Source organism: Crotalus tigris, unplaced genomic scaffold (assembly GCF_016545835.1).
Source record: "Crotalus tigris isolate CLP2741 ecotype Arizona unplaced genomic scaffold, ASM1654583v1 scf7180000017536.10889498, whole genome shotgun sequence".
Taxonomy (NCBI): domain Eukaryota; kingdom Metazoa; phylum Chordata; class Lepidosauria; order Squamata; family Viperidae; genus Crotalus; species Crotalus tigris.
The window spans coordinates 3969641-3989759 of NW_024096460.1; the positions used below are offsets into that span (position 1 = coordinate 3969641).

Genomic DNA, 20119 nt, shown 5'->3' on the forward strand with positions numbered 1-20119 from the left:
CAGAGCAGCTGGCCTACATACAAATACTATAATAGGAAATAGGCCAATTGCATTGTTTTTTGTAGTAATAAAGACTAGAAAACATATGTGCTCCATTGCAGTGAAAATTAAATGTACATTTGAACTTCTTTTTAAGTCTCACAAACAACTGGGCCCTGCTGCAGTAGTTAATCTTATTGATACTGACATTTTTTCCTCTTGGAAAGAACTTAATCTAGCATTTGCTCAATATGCCCAGGAAAAGAGCAAGAAAAGATCTCATTTCACTGTTTATCCTATAGTTTGAATATGTTGGCATTTACCCAACTTTCAGCAATCTAAACATACTGTATCTGCTGAGATATATATATACCCCAGTAATTCTTGGTCCTATTTGTCAACTGCAATTTATTCCCAACATGTGCCTAAAATGCTTATGATAATTACTTATTTTGTAATTAATGACCAGATTTTATGTAAGCACGTAACATATTGACAGATAGGCCATCATGAAAGCAAAGGAAAAAAAAGCACGAATACAGATTTGTCTTTCGTATAAATAAGATTATATCCCCCTAAATTCAGTCCCCCTGATGATTTACAAAAACCCGGATGATTGCAGGACTTATGCCAACTAGATGAATGCAGAAAAAAATAAAAGCTGCAGTATTTCAAATGCAACATTCCATTATTGATGCAGTTAAAGCTATACAGTATAACTTTATACTTTGTACTTTGGAAAATTAACAGTACAGGTAGTTTTCGATTTACGACCACAATTGAGCCCAAAATTTCTGTTGCTAAGTGAAACATGTTGAGTGAATTTTGCCCCAGTTTATGACATTTTTGCCTCGGTTGTTAAGTGAATCAGTGCAGTTGTTCACTTAGTAACATGGCTGTTAAGTGAGGCCGAATTTTGATTACGTGACCATGGAGATGCTTCAGTGGTCGTAAGTGTGAAAAAGAGACATAGGCAATTTTTTTCAGTGCCGTTGTAACTTTGAATAGTCACTAAATGAACTGTGGTAAGTCGAGGGCTATCTGTACATATTTTTGTGTATGGTTGCAGTAGAAAATCTCTGGAAACTGAAACCAATCAGCTTCTTGCATGGATCAATAAATCTTTCATGCCATGATATAAAAACGGAAAATGATGTGGCCAGAAACCAGCAGTTCTAGAGGTAGACTACTGATAAAGATAACTACAGCTAGTCCTTGACATACAGTCACAACTAAGCCCAACATATCTGTTGTTAAGCGAGACATCTGTTAAGTGAGGTTTGCCCCATTTTACAACTTTCCAGCCATAGTTGTTAAGCAAATCGCTGCAGTTGTTAAGTTAGTAACAAGGTATGAATCTGGCTTTCCCATTGACTTTGCTTGTCAGAAGGTCTCAAAAGGTGAACACATTTGGAAATGTAAACAACAACCAGACACTTATTACCATCTCTGGTGGATATGTCCTAATGTTAAAAAATTTTGGTTTAAGATCCATATGTGGCTAGAAGAGATGATTAAAATACAGATAGAATTTAAACCAGAACTCTGTTTGTTAGGAATATTAGGTTTGAATTATGGAAAAGAGAATGAGTATTTAATATTGCATGTGCTGACAGCCACAAGAATAATATTTGCCCAATTTTGGAAAAATGAAAATTTACCATCTGACCAGGCTATAATAACAAAAATACTCGAATGTGCAGAAATGGATAGACTGACTTGAGAAATGAAAGAGAAAGAAGACACAATTTATTTTAAAACATGGGGAAAATTTTATTATTGGTTAGAAACACGCTAGAGTGAGAAAAGGTTATGAAATTTAAAGAGATAATTGATAATTTGTATTTATATTCCATGATTATTTGTATGAACTTGTTCTTATTTCTTCTTCTTCTTCTTCCTCTTTGTGTATTTGTGATCTTAAATAATATGGTAAACTATAATTAATATGTAGTATATTATTATTTTAAAGTGATTATAAATAATTAATATTAAGCATTATTAAGTAGTGAAATGAATGAGATTTATTGACTAATTTGTTATTTACGTGATTATATGGAAAGTTGTAATTATTAAGATTTAATATGTAAACGCGGACTGGTAGACTTGCTGAAGCGATGTTATTTTGTGGGATTAATCCCATTTTTGTGTTATCCCTTTTCCCTGGTCTAACCTTTTTGTTTCCCATTGTCTTACCCTTTTTGACCCCTTATTACCTTTATAAAACTCAATAAAAATATTTGTAAAAAAAAAAGGTGAACACATGACCCCAGGACACTGCAACCCTCATAAATATGAACCAATTGCCAAGCATCTGAATTTTGATCATGTGGCCATGGGGATGCTGCTTTTGAGCTAGTCGTGATTCCTGGCAACTCTGGATAAACCCATGTAGTTTTCTTGGCAAGGTTTTCAGAAGTGGATTGCCATTGATTCTTCCTTAGGGTTGAGAGAGAGGGACTGGCTGAAAGTCACCTCATTGGTTTTGTACCTAAAGCAAGACTAGAACTCAGGGTCTTCTGGATTCCAACCTGGGACCTTAACTACTACAGATTCCTCAGAATTCCAGTTGTTGTCATTCTTGTGCCTATGATACTTGAGTTGGGGTTGTGGTATGTTCACACTTGTCTTAATGCAAAATAAATAGGCCAGCAGTGTTCCCAACATAACTTTTTAAAACATGGTTTTGAAAATGATTATAGCACTGGTAGGGATTTCAATCATTTTTCAGATGTCTGCAATGCCAAGTATATGCTAACCTTATTTTAGCCGTATTTGGTAAGACATGAGAAAAAAAATGTAAGCATGAAATTGATTCAGGAGATACTTGGTTTAAAAAGAAATGTTCCACCTTTCTATGCTCTATTAGACCATGTGGATTTGAACAGTAGGCATTGGGGAGAGAAATACCAGACCTGAAATAATGAAAAGGAATATCCAGACCATAAATGGCGCCATTTCAGCATCCAGATAGTTATTTGTTTGCCGTGCTCTATTTGAATCTGAGAGCAACTGTTAAGAATCACCATGCCTTTTAATCTACTTGCTTCTTGTTTTAGGACACTTAGGCAGGTGACTGAGGTAAAATGAATATGGCCAGGACTTAAATCAGTTTGTTAACTTTTTAACATACAATTATTTGTTATTGCAGTGTAAGGCGATCATTTTTTCCCTTCCAAATGCTATAAGTGATGGCTTAATATAGCCTTGTCCACCCTGGTGTTCTCCAGATGCTTGAATTAAGTCTCTCCAAGTGAGAGGAACAATTCCAGAACATCAGGAAGCAACAGGTTAAGAAGGATGGCTTAAAGTTGCTTGCATTTTCTTTGAACTTGACATACTTTGATTAGTTTCAGTAAGAAACCGCACTTTCTCACTGAAATAAACTCCACTGACATTAGTGGAACTAGAGGAGCAACCCTAGTAAGAAACAGAAGAAATTTGTCTCTACCTAATCAGGAACCACCCAATGTGAATTAAGTATTAATTTTAATTTATTTCAGCATATGTAAAATTCTATCATTTTTCTTCTTGGAATAAATCTTGGTGATGGCATTTTCCCACATTGACATATGGTGGAATGTAGAAAAACAGTGATATATTCAAGACTCTTCTGCAAATAGGAATGGAGAAATTAGTTCATTTAATTTGTAATATTTTTCCTTCTTGGGTTAAGTATTGTTTGAGAGTTCACTCATAAAATCATAACCAGATGTTGAAGCAGTTTCTGTTGTTGTTATGAATGCTCTTGGACTTCATTTTGTGGAGAACACTTTGAATAACACTAAATCAAAAAGAAAAGTATAGATCCACTAATACTGCATATAGTTTGCTGTTTGCTGCAATTAAATTTAGCAAAGGAGATGTTACCTTTAAGACTAACAACCTAACCACATAAGGATTGTGCAGTCATAGAAGCAGGGTGCTGTCTTATTTTAAATTCTTTAGCTTCATGCAGGAGCCAAAAATGTTTTTAAAAAACAATGGAGAAATAGAAAAGAAAAAAGAAAAGAAAAGAAATGAAGCTTGATGTCAGATAGCCCAGCTGTTAGAGGGGCCTACTTAGATGTAGCTGTCTCCTTTTTATATTTTGGTACCAAACAGCTGGTTGGCAGATGTCCAGCTTCATATACATGATATGTATAGAATCCATGCTCTATTGAGTAAGGTAATTTAAGTATCATATCCAGGTTCTTGCCTATTCTTAGATTCTGTCTGTCTATCTGGGTCTGTCTGTCTATCTATCTATTGTATCTATCAATCTATCATCAGCTTGCCTACCTACCTACCTACCTACCTGTCTGGCCTATATGATTACATTTTATTTTTTCTTTAATATATTGGAAATGAATATAGTGTACCTTTCTTGACATTGTTCCAAAATATACTGATAAATACATTTATTAACTTTATATTTTGCTGAACACCCTTTCTCACAGACTTGTTTATCAATCTGTATTTTTTGGAAATTATGATACATTTACTTTGGAAAACAAATAGGAATATCACATTAAAATATTATTTATGGGGAATGTGATGTGGGTTTCATGCTTGGTTTTCTGATGCTGTTTTTTTTGGTTGCTGTTTTTTGGCTTAGTTCTCTGGGAATGTCCCCCCCCCACATTTAATTTTAGACCATTTATTTTGCCTGTGGCTACTATTGCACAGTCTGCATGTGGCTGTTTACATTATGTTACATGTTATTACCATATAAGTTGATGGAAAAATTTAGCTGAGAAAGAGGCAGAGAGCTCAAGGGAAGCCAGATAGTCATGAAATAATTTTATACATCGTTATAGATGACCATATACATTATTGGTCCTGATTTCAGAAACAGCTTCTAAGTCTTGGCATGGAACAAGAGAAAATGCTGAGAACAAATGCTCCTGTGACTACAAAAGTTCAGCAAATGTCAGAAATAGAAAAAGAAGAATGTGAGATCACCAAGCAACAACTGCACTGTTGTTTTAGTTTGTTGAATGGGATCCAAATATGTTTGCTCTAGGTAGACCTCTATTTTAGAGGCTGTGGTCTTGTAAAACAATAAAAAAAATGCTCTTTTGGCAAATTTCTAACTCACTGATTTCCTTTCTTTTTTATATAAGAAGGATGAGTGAAAACTGCCATCTTTTATTTGGCTAACCACTGTTTATTGATATGTTCAAACCCTGGGAGCTCTTTTAGCTTAAATTCTAATAAAAAACCCCCCGAAGCTCATGAACTTCGGTTCGATGTTGAGTGACTTAGACTTCCCGGAGCTTGAATGCTGTAGAGCTGTGGCTAGTGTACAGCTGAAAGAAGGAAGGGTTTTTTTTTTTTTTTAATCTTTACATAGCAAAAATGGAAACTGCAGAAAAGGGACTATGTGAGCCTGTGGTTTGTTACACCTTGTACCAATAGCACAGTTTCCTGCTACTCCTAAACCATCTCTATCTATTAGTTTATTAGATCCCCCCCCCGTCCACCATTATTATTTTTACCAATAACTCAAGGTGGTGAACACATCTAATCCTCCTTCCTCCTCCTATTTTTCTCACAACAACAACAACCCTGTGAGATGGGTTGGGCTGAGAAAGAGTGATTGGCCCAAGCTGACTCAGGTGGCTTTCATGGCTAAGGAGGGACGTGAAACTCACCGTCTCTTGTTTTCTAGTCTGGTGCCTTAACCACTAGACCAGGGGTAGGCAACCTTGGTTCTTTTATGACTCGTGGACTTCAACTCCCAGAATTCTGAGCCAAGGTTGCCTACTCCTGCACTAGACCAAACTCTATGGATGATTCATGCCCAGAACCAGTACATCCTTAAAAGACACTAGAACACTCTGTGTATTTTAAACAGGTAGATCTGGTTTATTTGACTTTTAGTTGAAGTTTTATGTTTTCATTCGTTGCAGCTTAGTATATAGCATGTTACATGAACCCAAATCACTGTGGCTAATTCAATAGATGAGGACTAAGATACAGGACTTTCTCTCCAGTTGTTTTGTGTAGAATATTTTATTGTTGTTTGTTAACAATCTAAATGTTGTTAGGATAGTTAAAACTTAAATACAATAGTGGACAGAGTTGCAAGGCTGTGGAAAGAATGGTCCAATTTATTCTGATCTCTGAAAGAAAGGAGAATTTGGTTATAAACCCTGAGGCAGACATATAAATAGAGCTTGATTTTCTGTGATTCTTTTTTTTTTTAGGTAGCCAGTGTTCTTGCATGTGCAAAACTCCCATGTTGCTGCAATAATACAGTTTGCGTTGTGTGGTTTCTGTGACCTTCCATTGTAAAAAGGTTTCTGAATATACAGTTAAAGATCTAAGTTTCAGTATACTGAAACTAAATATTAGTAAAAGACTGCTAATTTACTCATGGACTAGTGTAGGGAAATGTGTCTAACTGCGGGAACTTGAAGTTGTGTGGACTTCAGCTCCTAAAATTGTGCAGCCAGCATGCCTGTCCACACATCTTAAGTTGTTGAGGTTAAGAAACACTGGCTTAGAGAATTTGCATAGGCTTAAGTGGTATAAGATGATTGAATTAATAGAGGGGGAAAAAAGTCATGGATTTTGTTCATATGTTGAATCAATATACATAATATGCTAATTTTGTATTGGTGTAGTGCTCTGTATTGCTGTAAATGCTGTGAAAAATATAATGTGTATATTTATTCCAGAGCATATACCTTCTATACTGACAAATCAATGACCTCTTTTCTTTGTTCAAATTCATAAATAATTTATAATTAAAAATAGAGAGAGTTTGCCTAAGCAAACTGATACATCCTGGAAACTCTATATTTAGTCTTTAAATTATTACAGTTCTTTTTTTACTGCTACTGAGTAGTAAATCTTGCAACATTGATATATTAATTAGCATATTTCCACTCTAGTGCTTGCTTTAACCACAGTAGGGAATTATGAATGATGGTTCATGTGTTCGTTTATCCTATTCCCAATCCATTGTTCAGCTTTTTGTAAGTATCCCAGTAGTCAATGTATTTTATTTTATTTTTCAAATTTCTGAACCACCTATCTCCCTCAAAGAGGGGCTACTGTATAATCAAGGTGTTATTTTATCTCTGATCAATAGAGGGCACTCCTATAACAAACATAAACATATTTTTGCCACCTCTGATTATTGTATAGCTATTTTCATATTTCAGAAATATGCTGAATATATAAGCTTAGTTGTAGACTGTAATCTGAAAATGTCTGATTTCCTAAAAATATATCTGAGATCAAGCAATTTAGGTCAATATTTCAGGTATCAGTATCTTCTTATGGTCTTTTATATACCGTAACATCTCTCTAATCCAATCTTTTTGGTGGAAAAGGAGTTATCTTTGTTCGGTTTGTTGAAAGTTTCTAATCTTTGCAAGTGTAGAAGGCTCATCAAATGATTGTCCTGGCGCACTTTTGCCTTCTAATGTCAGCTGATGACTGAGATTATTCCCACTGATATTTCTGGCAATCCCTCTCCAAAATTATTTGTCCTAAGATGATCAATATTATTACTGCCAAAGACCACCCTCCCCAAATGTATAGAACCAATTAAATTTCTTTGTATATTGAAATACTAAGGACAGTGCTAGAAACTAGAATTTGGAAAGTGAAAAACATTGCTAAACTGATGCTACAGTTAATTTTAGGAAATATTGTGGAAGTTTGCAATCTTTTTAGAGGAAAACGTTTTTAAAAATTCAAGTTTCACACATATGTACTTCATGGTTTCTGCTTGATGTAGTCCTTGAGTCCTTGAGGAAGTCCCCAAAATTAAGTGTCATGAAAAGGTTGTCCTGCCCATGTTTTTACAGTGTGTGAATTCTATCGTCGTCTGGACGATGGCAGATAAACTGATACAATGCATGGAAAAAGAAGATGTTATTGATTCAAAGTCCTATAATTTAGGTTATGGTGTACAGGAACCCTTAGATGATGAAACACCTCCATTGAGTAAAGAAATACACAGTTAGAAGAGATTCCAAATGTTATGTTGCCTTTACATGTTCCGCTGGTATTAGGAGCAGCCTTTATAATCTTTGTCTGGCTCAACTATTTGATAAAGATTCGATGAGATTTCATTAACGTTACATTAATGATATCCTGAATGGAATGTTGTGTAACTTTAATGATCCATCAGCTCCTCTAATTGATACAATATGCAGTTACAAGAATGGTTAGAACGGTTTAGATATTACTCATTTGGTCATCAGTTTCTTTCTGGGCTGAATGTAATATGCTAGCACTAGTTTTTAAATGATCTGAAAAAACCATATCTAATGGTTATTCTTTTCATATGATTCTGCCAGGCTTGAATATCACTTTCAGGTAATTTGTTTTCTTACAGATGCATAATAGGTATTTGTTTGGCAGGTACCAGTGACAGAGCCCTTATTCCTTTCTTGGTGAGATTTAGCAAAGCCCTACCTTCTTGCATTTAAACATCTTTCAAGGATATATTGGCGTAACCTTTTAGTGTTAGATTTCTGCTATTTCAACATTGATACTTTTACACATCTTAGTAAAGCTGAATATTTGTGTGGGTATGTGTATTGCTAATTATGAGCTTAATGTGCATGTGTATTTTATAATTGTGCTTTATTGTAAATTTATTTGATTTACTCAAACAATAAAGTAGAAATTTAGAGTGCAATTGTCAAGCAGTTGGATTCCTAGTTTGGTTTTTAAAAATGATCTCATACATCAAGCTCTTCTGAAATTTCTGGGTCAAGTCTACATCTGTTTAATTTCAAGTGGCTGTAGAAGACTAGATTTCCTACTAGGAGCCAACCATGAGATAAATGTGCAGTTAATCTAGTCTCTGAATACAGTTTAAAACATATGTGCAGTATTTTATAACTGTCCATTATTTTGCAGTGATAGCCAGCGGACTGATAGCACCATTGCATCTCTTCCTGACCTAGGATCAGTGGCTCCTGAATTTCCTACTGAGATAAAGCAATCCGACCAAGAGATTGGAAAACCCATACCTGAAACCAAGAGGTATGTTGATTCCATTGGACAGAAGAAAATTCTGTCCAAAATTCTATGTGAGCCCTTTTTAGGTTATCACTATTATTATGTCATGTATGGCATGGAAACAAAATGTTTTAATTAGTGTAATTAATATACTAATCAACTTATGCTACAAATTAACAAACTAACTGGCTGAAATTGAAGGTGCATTTTGATAGTTTCACAAATACACTGTCTTCATTTTTCTGCCAAACTTGATGGAAAAAATGATTTCAACCCTGCATGCACTCAGATCAAGCAGATGGTTTGCATTTTGATATAAAATCACTGTGGATTTTCTTTTTTGCATACCACCATACATCATGCTGTTGGAGAAAGTAGTGTTATAAACAGTGAAGAATTGTAAAAAGTTAAAATTGCTCTCTTTCAGTAAGTCTTCAGGTGAAAGTTGTCATTAAATTAGAGGCATCTTTGGGGTAGGTAGAGGTATGATGTTTGAGAAAATGTGATGTTTTTATGGTTTTCTTATATTGTAAGCTGCCTGGAATCTATTGATTCTATAAAATCAGATTCTAATGAAAATATACTTGGAAATTTAACCCCCCCTAATATATTCCAAATACATCTGATGATCCTTTAAACATTTTCTCAGCATCTGTTGTGTTTATACGAATTATTATACGAATCCTCTAAGAATATATATAAATCTTGAAGCAACATTTGTTGTAATATTTATTTTCCATTAAGCTCTTGAGGATTTGTAGTTAACCTTTTCTGTCTAAACACCGTAAATACTATAATTCATCCACATTCTTGGAAGCATTTTTGTCATTCACAGGCTTTTTTTATTCTATCATTCGATCCAAGAATATGCCATTAGCATAACCCACATAATTTTGTGGCACTCTGTAGCATAATTCTTTTCACTCTGTTCCAAGTAGTTTTCATATAATCTTTCTATATTTTTAGTCATCTTATAGAGAGATAATTTATCTTCCAATATTTTTTTCAAATAGGATGCATATGTTCCCTTCCTTTCGTCATTCTACATCTGCTCTTTTTTCTTTCATTTCTTTTCTTTTCTTCCATGTCTATTTTCCCATTTTTCACACTATCAAATAATCTGTGTCTCACATTCATAGTCTCCAATATTCTTCAATAATTTTCTCAACATTTGATTACAAATACTAAGTCATAAATGCTGATGAAGACATGACGTTTAGACTATGTATATGAAACAAGCTTTTAAGTAAATATTCAGCAATCTTTGGTCTCTGAAGGGCGTAATCACTCTCATCTCATTTCCATCAACTTATCTATCCATGTCAGATAAAAGAATAATAACCATTTCCACATTGCATTCATTCCCCAAAACTCATCTTGTCAGATCCTGTCAGAAGGGGGGAGGGGGAGTAAGGGGATATAGGGAGGGGAGATGAGACAATGAGAGGAATCAGAGGTGCCACCCCGGAATAGAGCCTGGCAGATCCAAGGACATAAGTGAGAGAACGGAATGCAAATGCCAACCAAAAGGTGCCAAACTTTAGGGCTGTTACCAAAACACCTAGTTTGAATACCATTGGACATTTATGAAAAACCCAAGGGAGGAGGGTCCAGAAGGGAAAAGCACTGGGTTTACATGGGAATATTCAGATCTGGCTTTGCTTGTGCTGTAACCACTTGGCTTTAGTAAAAGTATGCCTTTTGCTACAAACTGAGTTGAAGGTATTTCTTTTCAAAATGCCCAATCTGGGACAGGCCCGACACATCTCTACTTCTTTCATTAGCACCACTCCACAGCTACAGTAACATGTGGCTATGACAAATTTATGAGCTAGGAATTACTACTTATATTTTCATTGAATTTTAAACTTCCATGCATGTATTCACCAAGTCAACTTGACAAGATCAGACCATATCCATTCAGATTTATTCCATCCTTTCCTTTCTCTCAGTTTCACAATTATCTATTTTTAAAAAGATTTCATTTATTAATTCTTGCTCCTTACTATATACTCCTCTTAGATTACAAGCCCGTATGCCATTGACGTCAACAAATGATCCGTGAACACTAACCTTCCACTGCCCATTATGGCTCTAGTTAATCAAGGTTTCACATAATGCTTTTTAGTGAGATAAAGGGTAGATTAGATTGCCAGCTGTTCCCCCACATAGCATTATAAAAATACAATACTAGTCAGTTTGGGCTTATTTTGGCAGAATGCCACGAGTTCACCCTAATCTCAGTTTTATGCTGTTTTATTTCAGCCAGACCCTCTATTCTGAAGACTGCTTTTCAAGACAACATACTACTGTTTTACATCCCAAAATTGGGAGATACTATAGTGTACTTACACATTCAGAATACTATTTCCCTTTAACAATAAGAATTAAAAAACAGATGGTCATATAGGACATATCTCATTGGTAGCCCATACATTACATACATAATTTATGATATCTGATTTGAATTTACAAGTATTGTTGTTTGGTATGATTTTATAATATTGGGTTGCTGTAGTATGGAGAATTTATTATTTAGCAACATTGCTAAACTAAACTGAGATTTCTTTTTAAAAACAAAATATATCCTTTTAGTATGCTCAGAAAAATACTGTACATAATATTTGTGCTAATATGCTGCTACGTATATTAGAAGTAATAACTTGACAAACTAAAACATTTTTATTTACATGGGAATACGCCCACAACATAATATACAATTTTAAGAATGTTAAGGTTTTACCACCTTTTGGGAATTCTTGTATATATGTTTGTATGTATTATGTATGTCCCATCTTTGGGAAAAAACATGCAAATATTCCCAAAAATCTGAAAGTGGATTAATGCTTTTTCCCAGGACTGTAGATTATCTGAAATCTGAGTTCACCTCACAGGACTTCAAACCTCCTCTTAGCAAAGGCAGATTGAAGAACAGATATGACCGGCATATATGCGCTGTTTATATTGTAGCTCATTTGATATAGAAATGATTATTCAATTCATTTGAATGAACATTTTAACCATGTTTCTGGAATTATTAAATTCTGCTATGAATCCTGTTCTGTTGAAATATTGTCTAATTTTCAATCAGATGGTTGCATTTTATGTTGCATGTAACCTTCCCATTCCCTCCCCAGTGTTTAAGCCAGCTGAAATGAGACATATGCTCACATAGATATCAGGTGCAAAAAAAAAAAAAAAAAAAGAGCAGCTGCTATACGTGGCTTTATACTCTCATATTCATATTCATGAAAAGGTCATGGTATGGGATTGAGCTAATTGAGCCACACCTTCCCAGGGGACCATGTTGTCTTCCGCCCAATTGTTCAAGTTAGCAGTTTAGGGCAACTGTCCTATCCATTACCTGAATCCCAAAGAAATATATTCATTTAACACGCATCAATTAACAGAAGAGGAAATTGTAGGACAAGTGATATGTTGTCTTTCCTTCCACATCAGCGAATAAAAACGGCAGGAAAGGAGGGGTAAAAAAACTACTTACATGATGCATACTACATGAAACATGCATAGAACTATCCTTGCAAATACATTGCCAAAGAACCAGCTCATCAGTAGTTTCGTCTTGGCATTATGCCTAATGTTGCACATGAGCAGGAAAACATACCACATCATTACAGGAACTTTGTAATTGATTGCTAATGTAGCTTTTTAATGAGAATTGATTAGAAAACCTATAAACTCAGTTTCTTTTGTCACCCTATTTGTTTTTTTCTGAGAGTATTGTTCAGTATTATTTTTTCTTTGTGATTTAAAGCATTCAAGCTACAAGTGTTAGAATTTAACACCCATGTTTTTTTGTAAATAGTTCCAGCCCTAAGTTTAAATAAATTCTCGGTATTGACTTACTGTGTTATGAAATAACGTATTTTAAAATCATGATTTGCTGTTCCTACCTGTATGTGCATGTTTTAAGAAAGGCAGACCTATAAGAGGATATTGAGACTGAAAATAGCCCTTTATCAATTGATGGATTATCAAGGCTACAAGTTGGTAGAGGCTCCTAATAAAATTCAGAAGAATTTGTTTCAGAGTAAATATGTGCAGGATTGGTAAAAACATCATTATGAATGCTTCTTAAAAGACACGAGAAAAGTGTTTAGACAAGCTTTTCAATGTGATGTTCTCTACAGTTGTTGGGATTTTAATTCCCAGCATATAGTCTCATCATGTTGGAAGGATGAAATGTTGGGAAAGTCTGAACAAGGCAAATATTAATGAATGATAATACAAAATAAATGTTTAAGTGTTTTGGATATACTTAAGGATTCAAAGGATTTGACTGAAATAATGCATTCTATTTTTTCTCCATTTTATTCAAACTAATAGCAAAAGCAGTCATTTCCAACTAAATTTGATTTATAGCTTCTGATTGCTGTTCATACCAATGCAAAAATATTCTCCCTCCCTTGCTGATCAAACACGGCTTCAAAAGTACAGTGAGCATTTATATGAACCCCCAGCTTTCATCCCTAGTTAAATGTAAGCATGAATAGGTACAAATTATTATACAATTTTGGCATATCTGTAGTCTGTCGTAATCCTACCTCTGCCTACTCCTAGTTATACCGTTGAGGAAGGGCTTATACTTATTAATGGCAAGATTTCCCTGTTCTCTGATTCAGTCAGATGGCTTTGTTCTGCTTTGTGAGACCCTTTGACAAGTAAAACTTTTGATCTTTTATCTTCTGTCATTCAGCTTTACCAAGGCAATAAATAAATTAAACCCCTCACGGGTCCTCTTCATCTACAATACTTTCCTTTAGATACTTCTCTTAAACAATTCACAGACTTTGGGCTATTCTCTAATTAGCAAGCCTTTAGCGGTAAAGATAAAATACAAGTTCTGTTTCCAAGATTAAGTAGGAAAAAGAAAATACAATGATAAAAGATATATGCACTGAATACAAATAATCAGTTATCTTCCTTTATACAGTATCCTGATTTGTTCAGTATAATGGATTCTTAGCTAAACTACCTTGTCTTATCAGTTCTGCTTACATCTTAGAGTTCAGGAAGAAATAGAATGGTCTGTGATTCAGGTTCCAGTAGGATGTTCTTTCAAATAGGGATTTTAAATATCTAAACCTAACAAGGGGCATACAATCAAATATAACAACAGCAATATTTTTGATAACCGGGAACCACATATATACATCCTCTGATGATGTGGTAAGTGATGGAGCCTTTAAGCAGTGAAAAGTTGTGTAATCAGGATCACTAGCCATTCTCTTTTGAATTAAAATAAAAACTCCATTCTCAACTGCTGTTAGACCTGTTCAATTCCACGTTATTAATTTTAGCTGTCAGGCATCATCTCCATTTCCAAGCTGTTTCTTCCCAGATTTCTCCAGGGTGTTTCTAAGACCTCCCTTGTTTGCCATCTTACATCTCTGCCACCCCTCTTTCTCTAGTAACAATGATTTCTCATCAGAATATAAACCCTAATATTTCTTATCAGTGGTTTACTAGCAAAGCAAGCACAAAGTGTTTTGTTTGGATATTTGCTAGAGACATGGATTGATGAAGACCCATTGAGAAGCTACAGCTGAGATCGGATTGATAGCAAAGAGTAGTTTAAAGAGCATCTGACCTTTGAAAATCTGACTCAGATAAGGAGCTCTGAGAAACAAATAAGCAGTTATTTAAAACATCATGCTAAATAAAAACAGTGGAGAAAGAGGTGAAATATGCTGACCATGGTAAAATCAACCTAGTCCTTCAAGGCAAAGAGGCCTTTTAATAAAAAAGAGAGGCCCATCTCTTTGAATGGTAGAACAAGATGAGAAATAAATCACCCAACAGAAAGAAATATTGCAGTGTACCAGCAAATGGAGTTCATGAAGTCCTTGTGGCATTTTTACACTGACTGCTACTTTCAGTTGCTGACAAGAAAAGCCTGTTTAAGCACCTTGTCTCCCAAATTTGCCTGGATCTATTTGCATAAACACATGGAGGACTGAAATATTTCTATGGTTTTCTGTACAAGGGATCCTTTGCCAGCTGTATTAATATGTACTGAACAGCAGGCCCTTGGTTCTTCTCTTCTTTGTGAAATATATATGTTGCAAAGCAAGGTTATCTAGGTTTCAGTAGAAAGCAAACATGTATCAATGGAAGTGCACCACTGAATGAAGAAAGTTATATTTTGTACTCCTAAATTGCTAGCAATAACAAATTTCTGTCTGCATGAGAGAAAATAGGCAAGAATCTCAATATTCCTACTGGGGCTTTTCTGTAGGGCAAAAGTATCCAATAACATTTATTCTTGTACATTCTCAGGAAAAGCAAATACATTATTATTTAATGACTGTTTGCCATTGTGATCAAGCTTGTCCTGAAAAATGTTCTAGAGTTCCAAGAAAAATGTGATTTTTATGTCAGATAAGCAATATGAATCACATACCAACTATATGTTTTACATTTAGAGCTCGTAAAGTTTCCTATGTGAAAAGGGTAACATTTCTAAACCATTTATATTCTACAAAGAAGATCCTTATCACAATTCACTGTAACATTTTCAGCAATGAACTTTAAATATGGATTGGAAGAAGCAATTCTACCTAATGTTTATATAATAATCAATATTACACTGCTTTGTGTCTGTACTAATACCACTTTACAATGCCTTGGTAAGGCCACACTTGGAATACTGCATCCAGTTTTGGTCACCACGATGTAAAAAAGAAGTTGAGACTCTAGAAAGAGTACAGAGAAGAGCAACAAAGATGATTAGGGGACTGGAGGCTAAAGCATATAAGGAAAGGCTGCTGGAATTGGGTATGTCTAGTTTAATGAAGAAAAGGACGAGGAGGGACATGATAGCAGTGTTCCAATATCTCAGGGGCTGCCACAAAGAAGAGGGAGTCAAGCTATTTTCCAAGGTGCCTGAAGGCAGGACAAGAAGCAACGGATGGAAACTAATCAAGGAGAGAAGCAACCTAGAACTAAGGAGAAACTTCATGACAGTTAGAACAATTAACCAGTGGAACAACCTGCCTCCAGAAGCGGTGAATGCTCCAACACTGGAAGTTTTTAAGAAGAGAGTGGACAGCCATTTGTCTGAAATGGTATAGGGTTTCCTGCCTAAGCAGGGGGTTGGACTAGATGACCTCCAAGGTCCCTTCCAACTTTATTATTATTATTATTATTATTATTATTATTATTATTATTATTGACGATCATCGCACAGTCAGCCAGATGTTCAGACTGGATTCAGCATTTTGTCTACCTATCGAGTCCTTACCCAGGACCTGAGATAGGCAGATGTGGATGTTTGATGGTATTACAGATATCGTCGCAGGATGGAAGCATTATTATTATTATCTGTTCAGGATATATCTATCTATCTATCTATCTATCTATCTATCTATCTATCTATCTATCTATCTATCCATCTATCTATCTAAATCTATTTAAAATGCTGCTAATGGCTTTCTTCAATCTGGAAACCCCTCAGATATGTTAACTTTAGCCCGTTTTCCCAAACCAGCAGTGCAATTGTTGGGAATTCTGGGAGTTGATGCATACCTCTGGGGATGTCCCAGTTGAAGAATATTGAAATATAAAATGTGAATTGCATTGTATTGAGTAAATAATCTTGTCTGAGAGCTTGATTCACTTGTATGTAGAATTGCATTGATTGAATAATTAGATCTCAGTTTTATCTTTTACTACAATGTAAATAACTCTTTCTAACTTTGTGAGAATTGGGCTTTATTTGTTTTCATATGCCCTTGGGAGTTCTAACAATCATAGTTGATTCAAAGAACATAGGTGGAAGAAATTGTAAAAAGGAAATTCGTCTATTGTAAGTATATTAACAATGGGAGACTATTCAGTGGCAGGAAACTATTTCAACCAGATCAAATGACCCCTTTTTAATTTGATGTTTCGGAGGACTAAGCTTTGGGAGGTGAATTGGAAAGTTGTGTATAGACAAGTATGGCCTGGTTTGCACTTTGTGCTAAACTTTTATGAAATTTACTTTTTTTTTAATTTGGCATGATGTGTGAAGCCACCCGTGATTGATTGCTTAGTGTTAAATGAAGCCATTTTCAATGAGTAAGGTCACAAAGTTCTGATTTAGCATTATTTGTGATGTGTATTTAATCCATAAATAAACCAAAATTAGCACTAAGTTGTATGGGTTGGGTATTATTATTATTATGGTGGGTCAAATAGTTAGTTGTTTGGACTAGATTTGGCATTTTTATCGACCTATCGAATTTTTCCCAAGAAACTGGGATAGATAGGTTATGGTATTAAAGATATTACCTCAGGATGTAAGCTGTTCAAAGTAAAACTGCCTTTTCAGTTGACTGATGTGATTTTTATCAATCCCTATGATGCTCAAATGGTTTTCGAGATGTTTTGGGGTTGCAAGGCACCTATCACTATTGATACTATCTCAGGTTTCTTTTGCCATAGTTTTTCTACTTCTGTTTCCAGTTCTTTGTATTTTGTGATATTCTCCAGTTCTGCTTTAGTTTAAGGTAGTCTGCTTTAGTTATATTACTTTATGTGCATCATTGCATGTAGAATGTGAAATGAGAATTGTACGTTGTTCCTAAAACAAAAAAATAATCAGTAAGTCGAGAAATGGATTTAAACTGATCATTGTTCTAATCACTCGTACAGAATCCTTTCTTGAAGAGTATAATCTCAGAATTAAAAGTGGTACTACAGATAGAAATTGCTTTGTTTATTCCAATGTAATCGTTGTTTTCTTAAGGGTATGTGCAAACCTCCAACTGATCTTTAAGTTAAAGATGGCTCTAGGACAGTGGTTCTCAACCTTTTTAATGCTGCGACCCCCAACTGGTCGTAAGTCGAGGACTATTCAACCGGTCGTAAGCCGAGGAGTACTCAACTGGTGCAGCACCGTTTGCAGAATGGGACTTTTGGCGGGCTCAGCAGGGCATAGACAGCCTGGACAATTCCTATTGGCTTTTGAAAGCCAATAGAATTAGACTCTATTCAAGAGAGTCTATTCTATTGGCTTTCAAAAGCCAATAGAATAAAAGGGAGTAGGAAATAAGGAAAAGGGGAAAAAACGTGGACTGCATTGTTTGGCGACCCCCCATGAAATGGTCATTCGACCCCAAATGGGGTCCCGACCCACAGGTTGAGAACCACTGCACTAGGACCTACATACAGGTAGTCCTCGTTTAGTGACCATTTAGTGACCATTTGAAGTTACAGTGAAACTGAAAAAAATGACTTATGATTGTTTTTCACACTAGACGACTGTTGCAGCATCCCCAGGGTCACATGATCAAAATTTAGGGGCTTGGCAGCTGACTCATATTTATGACATTTGCAGTGTCCTGGGGTCACATGACTGACCACCTTTTGAGACCTTTTGGCAAACAAATCCAGATTCACTTAACAAACAGATTACTAACTCAAGAACTGCAGTAGTTCACTTAACAACTTTAGCAAGAAAGATTATCAAATGGGGCAAAATTCACAACTGTCTTGTTTAGCAACAGAAATTTGGGTTCAATTTTGGTCATAAATCAAGGACTACCTGTACATAAGCTGGTATTTCTCCCTATACATTCAGCTGGTATTAGGCACAATGGGTGATGTACCCTGTCATATCTTGTTTCATGCCATGAAAAAAAAAATCCATGACCTTGTTCATCATGAAATAAACAGTCATGTTAATTGTAAGTTTCAAACTAAATTTGTGTCCCAAACAACGAAACAGCTTTTCCTGAAAAAATGTTGTTCCATGGGAAATGCCAACGTTTTGGCAATTAAAGCTACAGACATTACAGAAGAATGGATTTTAATTGTCAATATTTTTTTTTTAAAAAAAGGGGGGGATGATGTCAGTCAAAAACCACATTTTTAAAAAAGGAAGTGAGCTATCTTGCCCTTTTAAAATATTGGATCTTGTAGAATTGGGAAAAGCCTTCAGCAGCTAGCATGGTTCAGACTAGGTGAGATGGGATATTTCTGAAGGGTATCAAGTTAGGGAAGGCTAATCTGTATTAGAGCTCTTTTGGGAAACTTGCTTATGTTTAATTCCTTTTCCTCTTCCGTGCCTCCCATTGTTCTATTCATAACAGAAAGGAAAAAAAAATCAGATATTTTGAACATATACATGCTTTGAACATCAAAGTGAAGCTAGTGAGATATTTAAACCACACATGGCTACAGTAACCCATTATTGACTTTAAGATATCTTTTATCTTAAATCTTATTGCTAGCCTCAAGCCATAGGAAGCACCTATGTATGTCTTTTTGTCTCATTTTGTTTGTTGTTGTTTTACTTTAAGTTTTAGTATTTTGTACATGGCTCTGTTTGTAATTTTCCTGTCTGTTCTTTTTACACTAAAATACATTTAAAAGATAAGATGGAATGGTATGCTGTTTTTTAATTAGCTGATCTAGGAATCCTCATCTGGAGGCATGATAAATCGTATATTTTAACCTCACTATTGATCATAATATGGAAAGGAAAGGTAGGAATGGCATAAGGGAATAGTATAAATCCCAAAAACTCCCATTCTGTAGATCTCACTAATGTAATCCTTTTTAATTTGAAGGTATCCTATTTTTTTCAGGGATGAGATATGTTTGGTTTAAAACATATAGATTTGAGTTAGGCTTAGGTCTGGCACTGTTTCAGCTAATTTTGTTTTGATATATCATTATGTTCAAATATTTAAAACTTTGCTACAATGAAAATAGACACCGTTGTTATTTAAACTAAACCTTTTCTCTACAGAAAGATGGTTTATCATAAAATATTAATCATGTCAAACCATTGATCCTGATTAGATAACAAAAATTGTTGCTTAGTGAATTATCCTGGGATTTGCTAAGGTTTGCTGATAGTTAGAGAACCATTGAAGAAATAGAGGCTCAAAATCAACTTAAAGCTATCAATTAAATGTGAATATAGAAAATGAGAGCTGTAGTCTACTGGCACATAGTGGATCAGAGAACTGGTGAGATGTGGTAGTGACTTTATAAAGAGGTGTCTTTTATGTTTATAACCCAAAATTTTCTTAAGGATATAAATAAAACAAGCAACTGGATTTTAAATGCAAAACATTATTGAACAACAAAATAGATGTGAATCGGATTTCCTTGTTATTTCTTGTCTCTGAACAATGCCCAATTTGTCTAGTTTCTG

The 20119-nt window shown here is 35.0% G+C and overlaps 1 protein-coding gene across 7 annotated transcripts in view; it reads left to right on the forward strand.

The window, feature by feature from the left end:
• The window catches only part of TACC2 (transforming acidic coiled-coil containing protein 2), a 192923-nt gene that overhangs the window by 92134 nt on the left and 80670 nt on the right, over positions 1–20119 (forward strand). For 6 of the 7 annotated variants that reach the window (XM_039336549.1, XM_039336620.1, XM_039336137.1 and 3 more), the window contains one exon: positions 8848–8973. The exons of the other annotated variant lie outside the window; for it this stretch is intronic. In XM_039336549.1, the coding sequence (XP_039192483.1) occupies positions 8848–8973 (126 nt within the window). The remainder of the gene's footprint in view (positions 1–8847; positions 8974–20119) is intronic. 7 annotated transcript variants of the gene reach the window in all.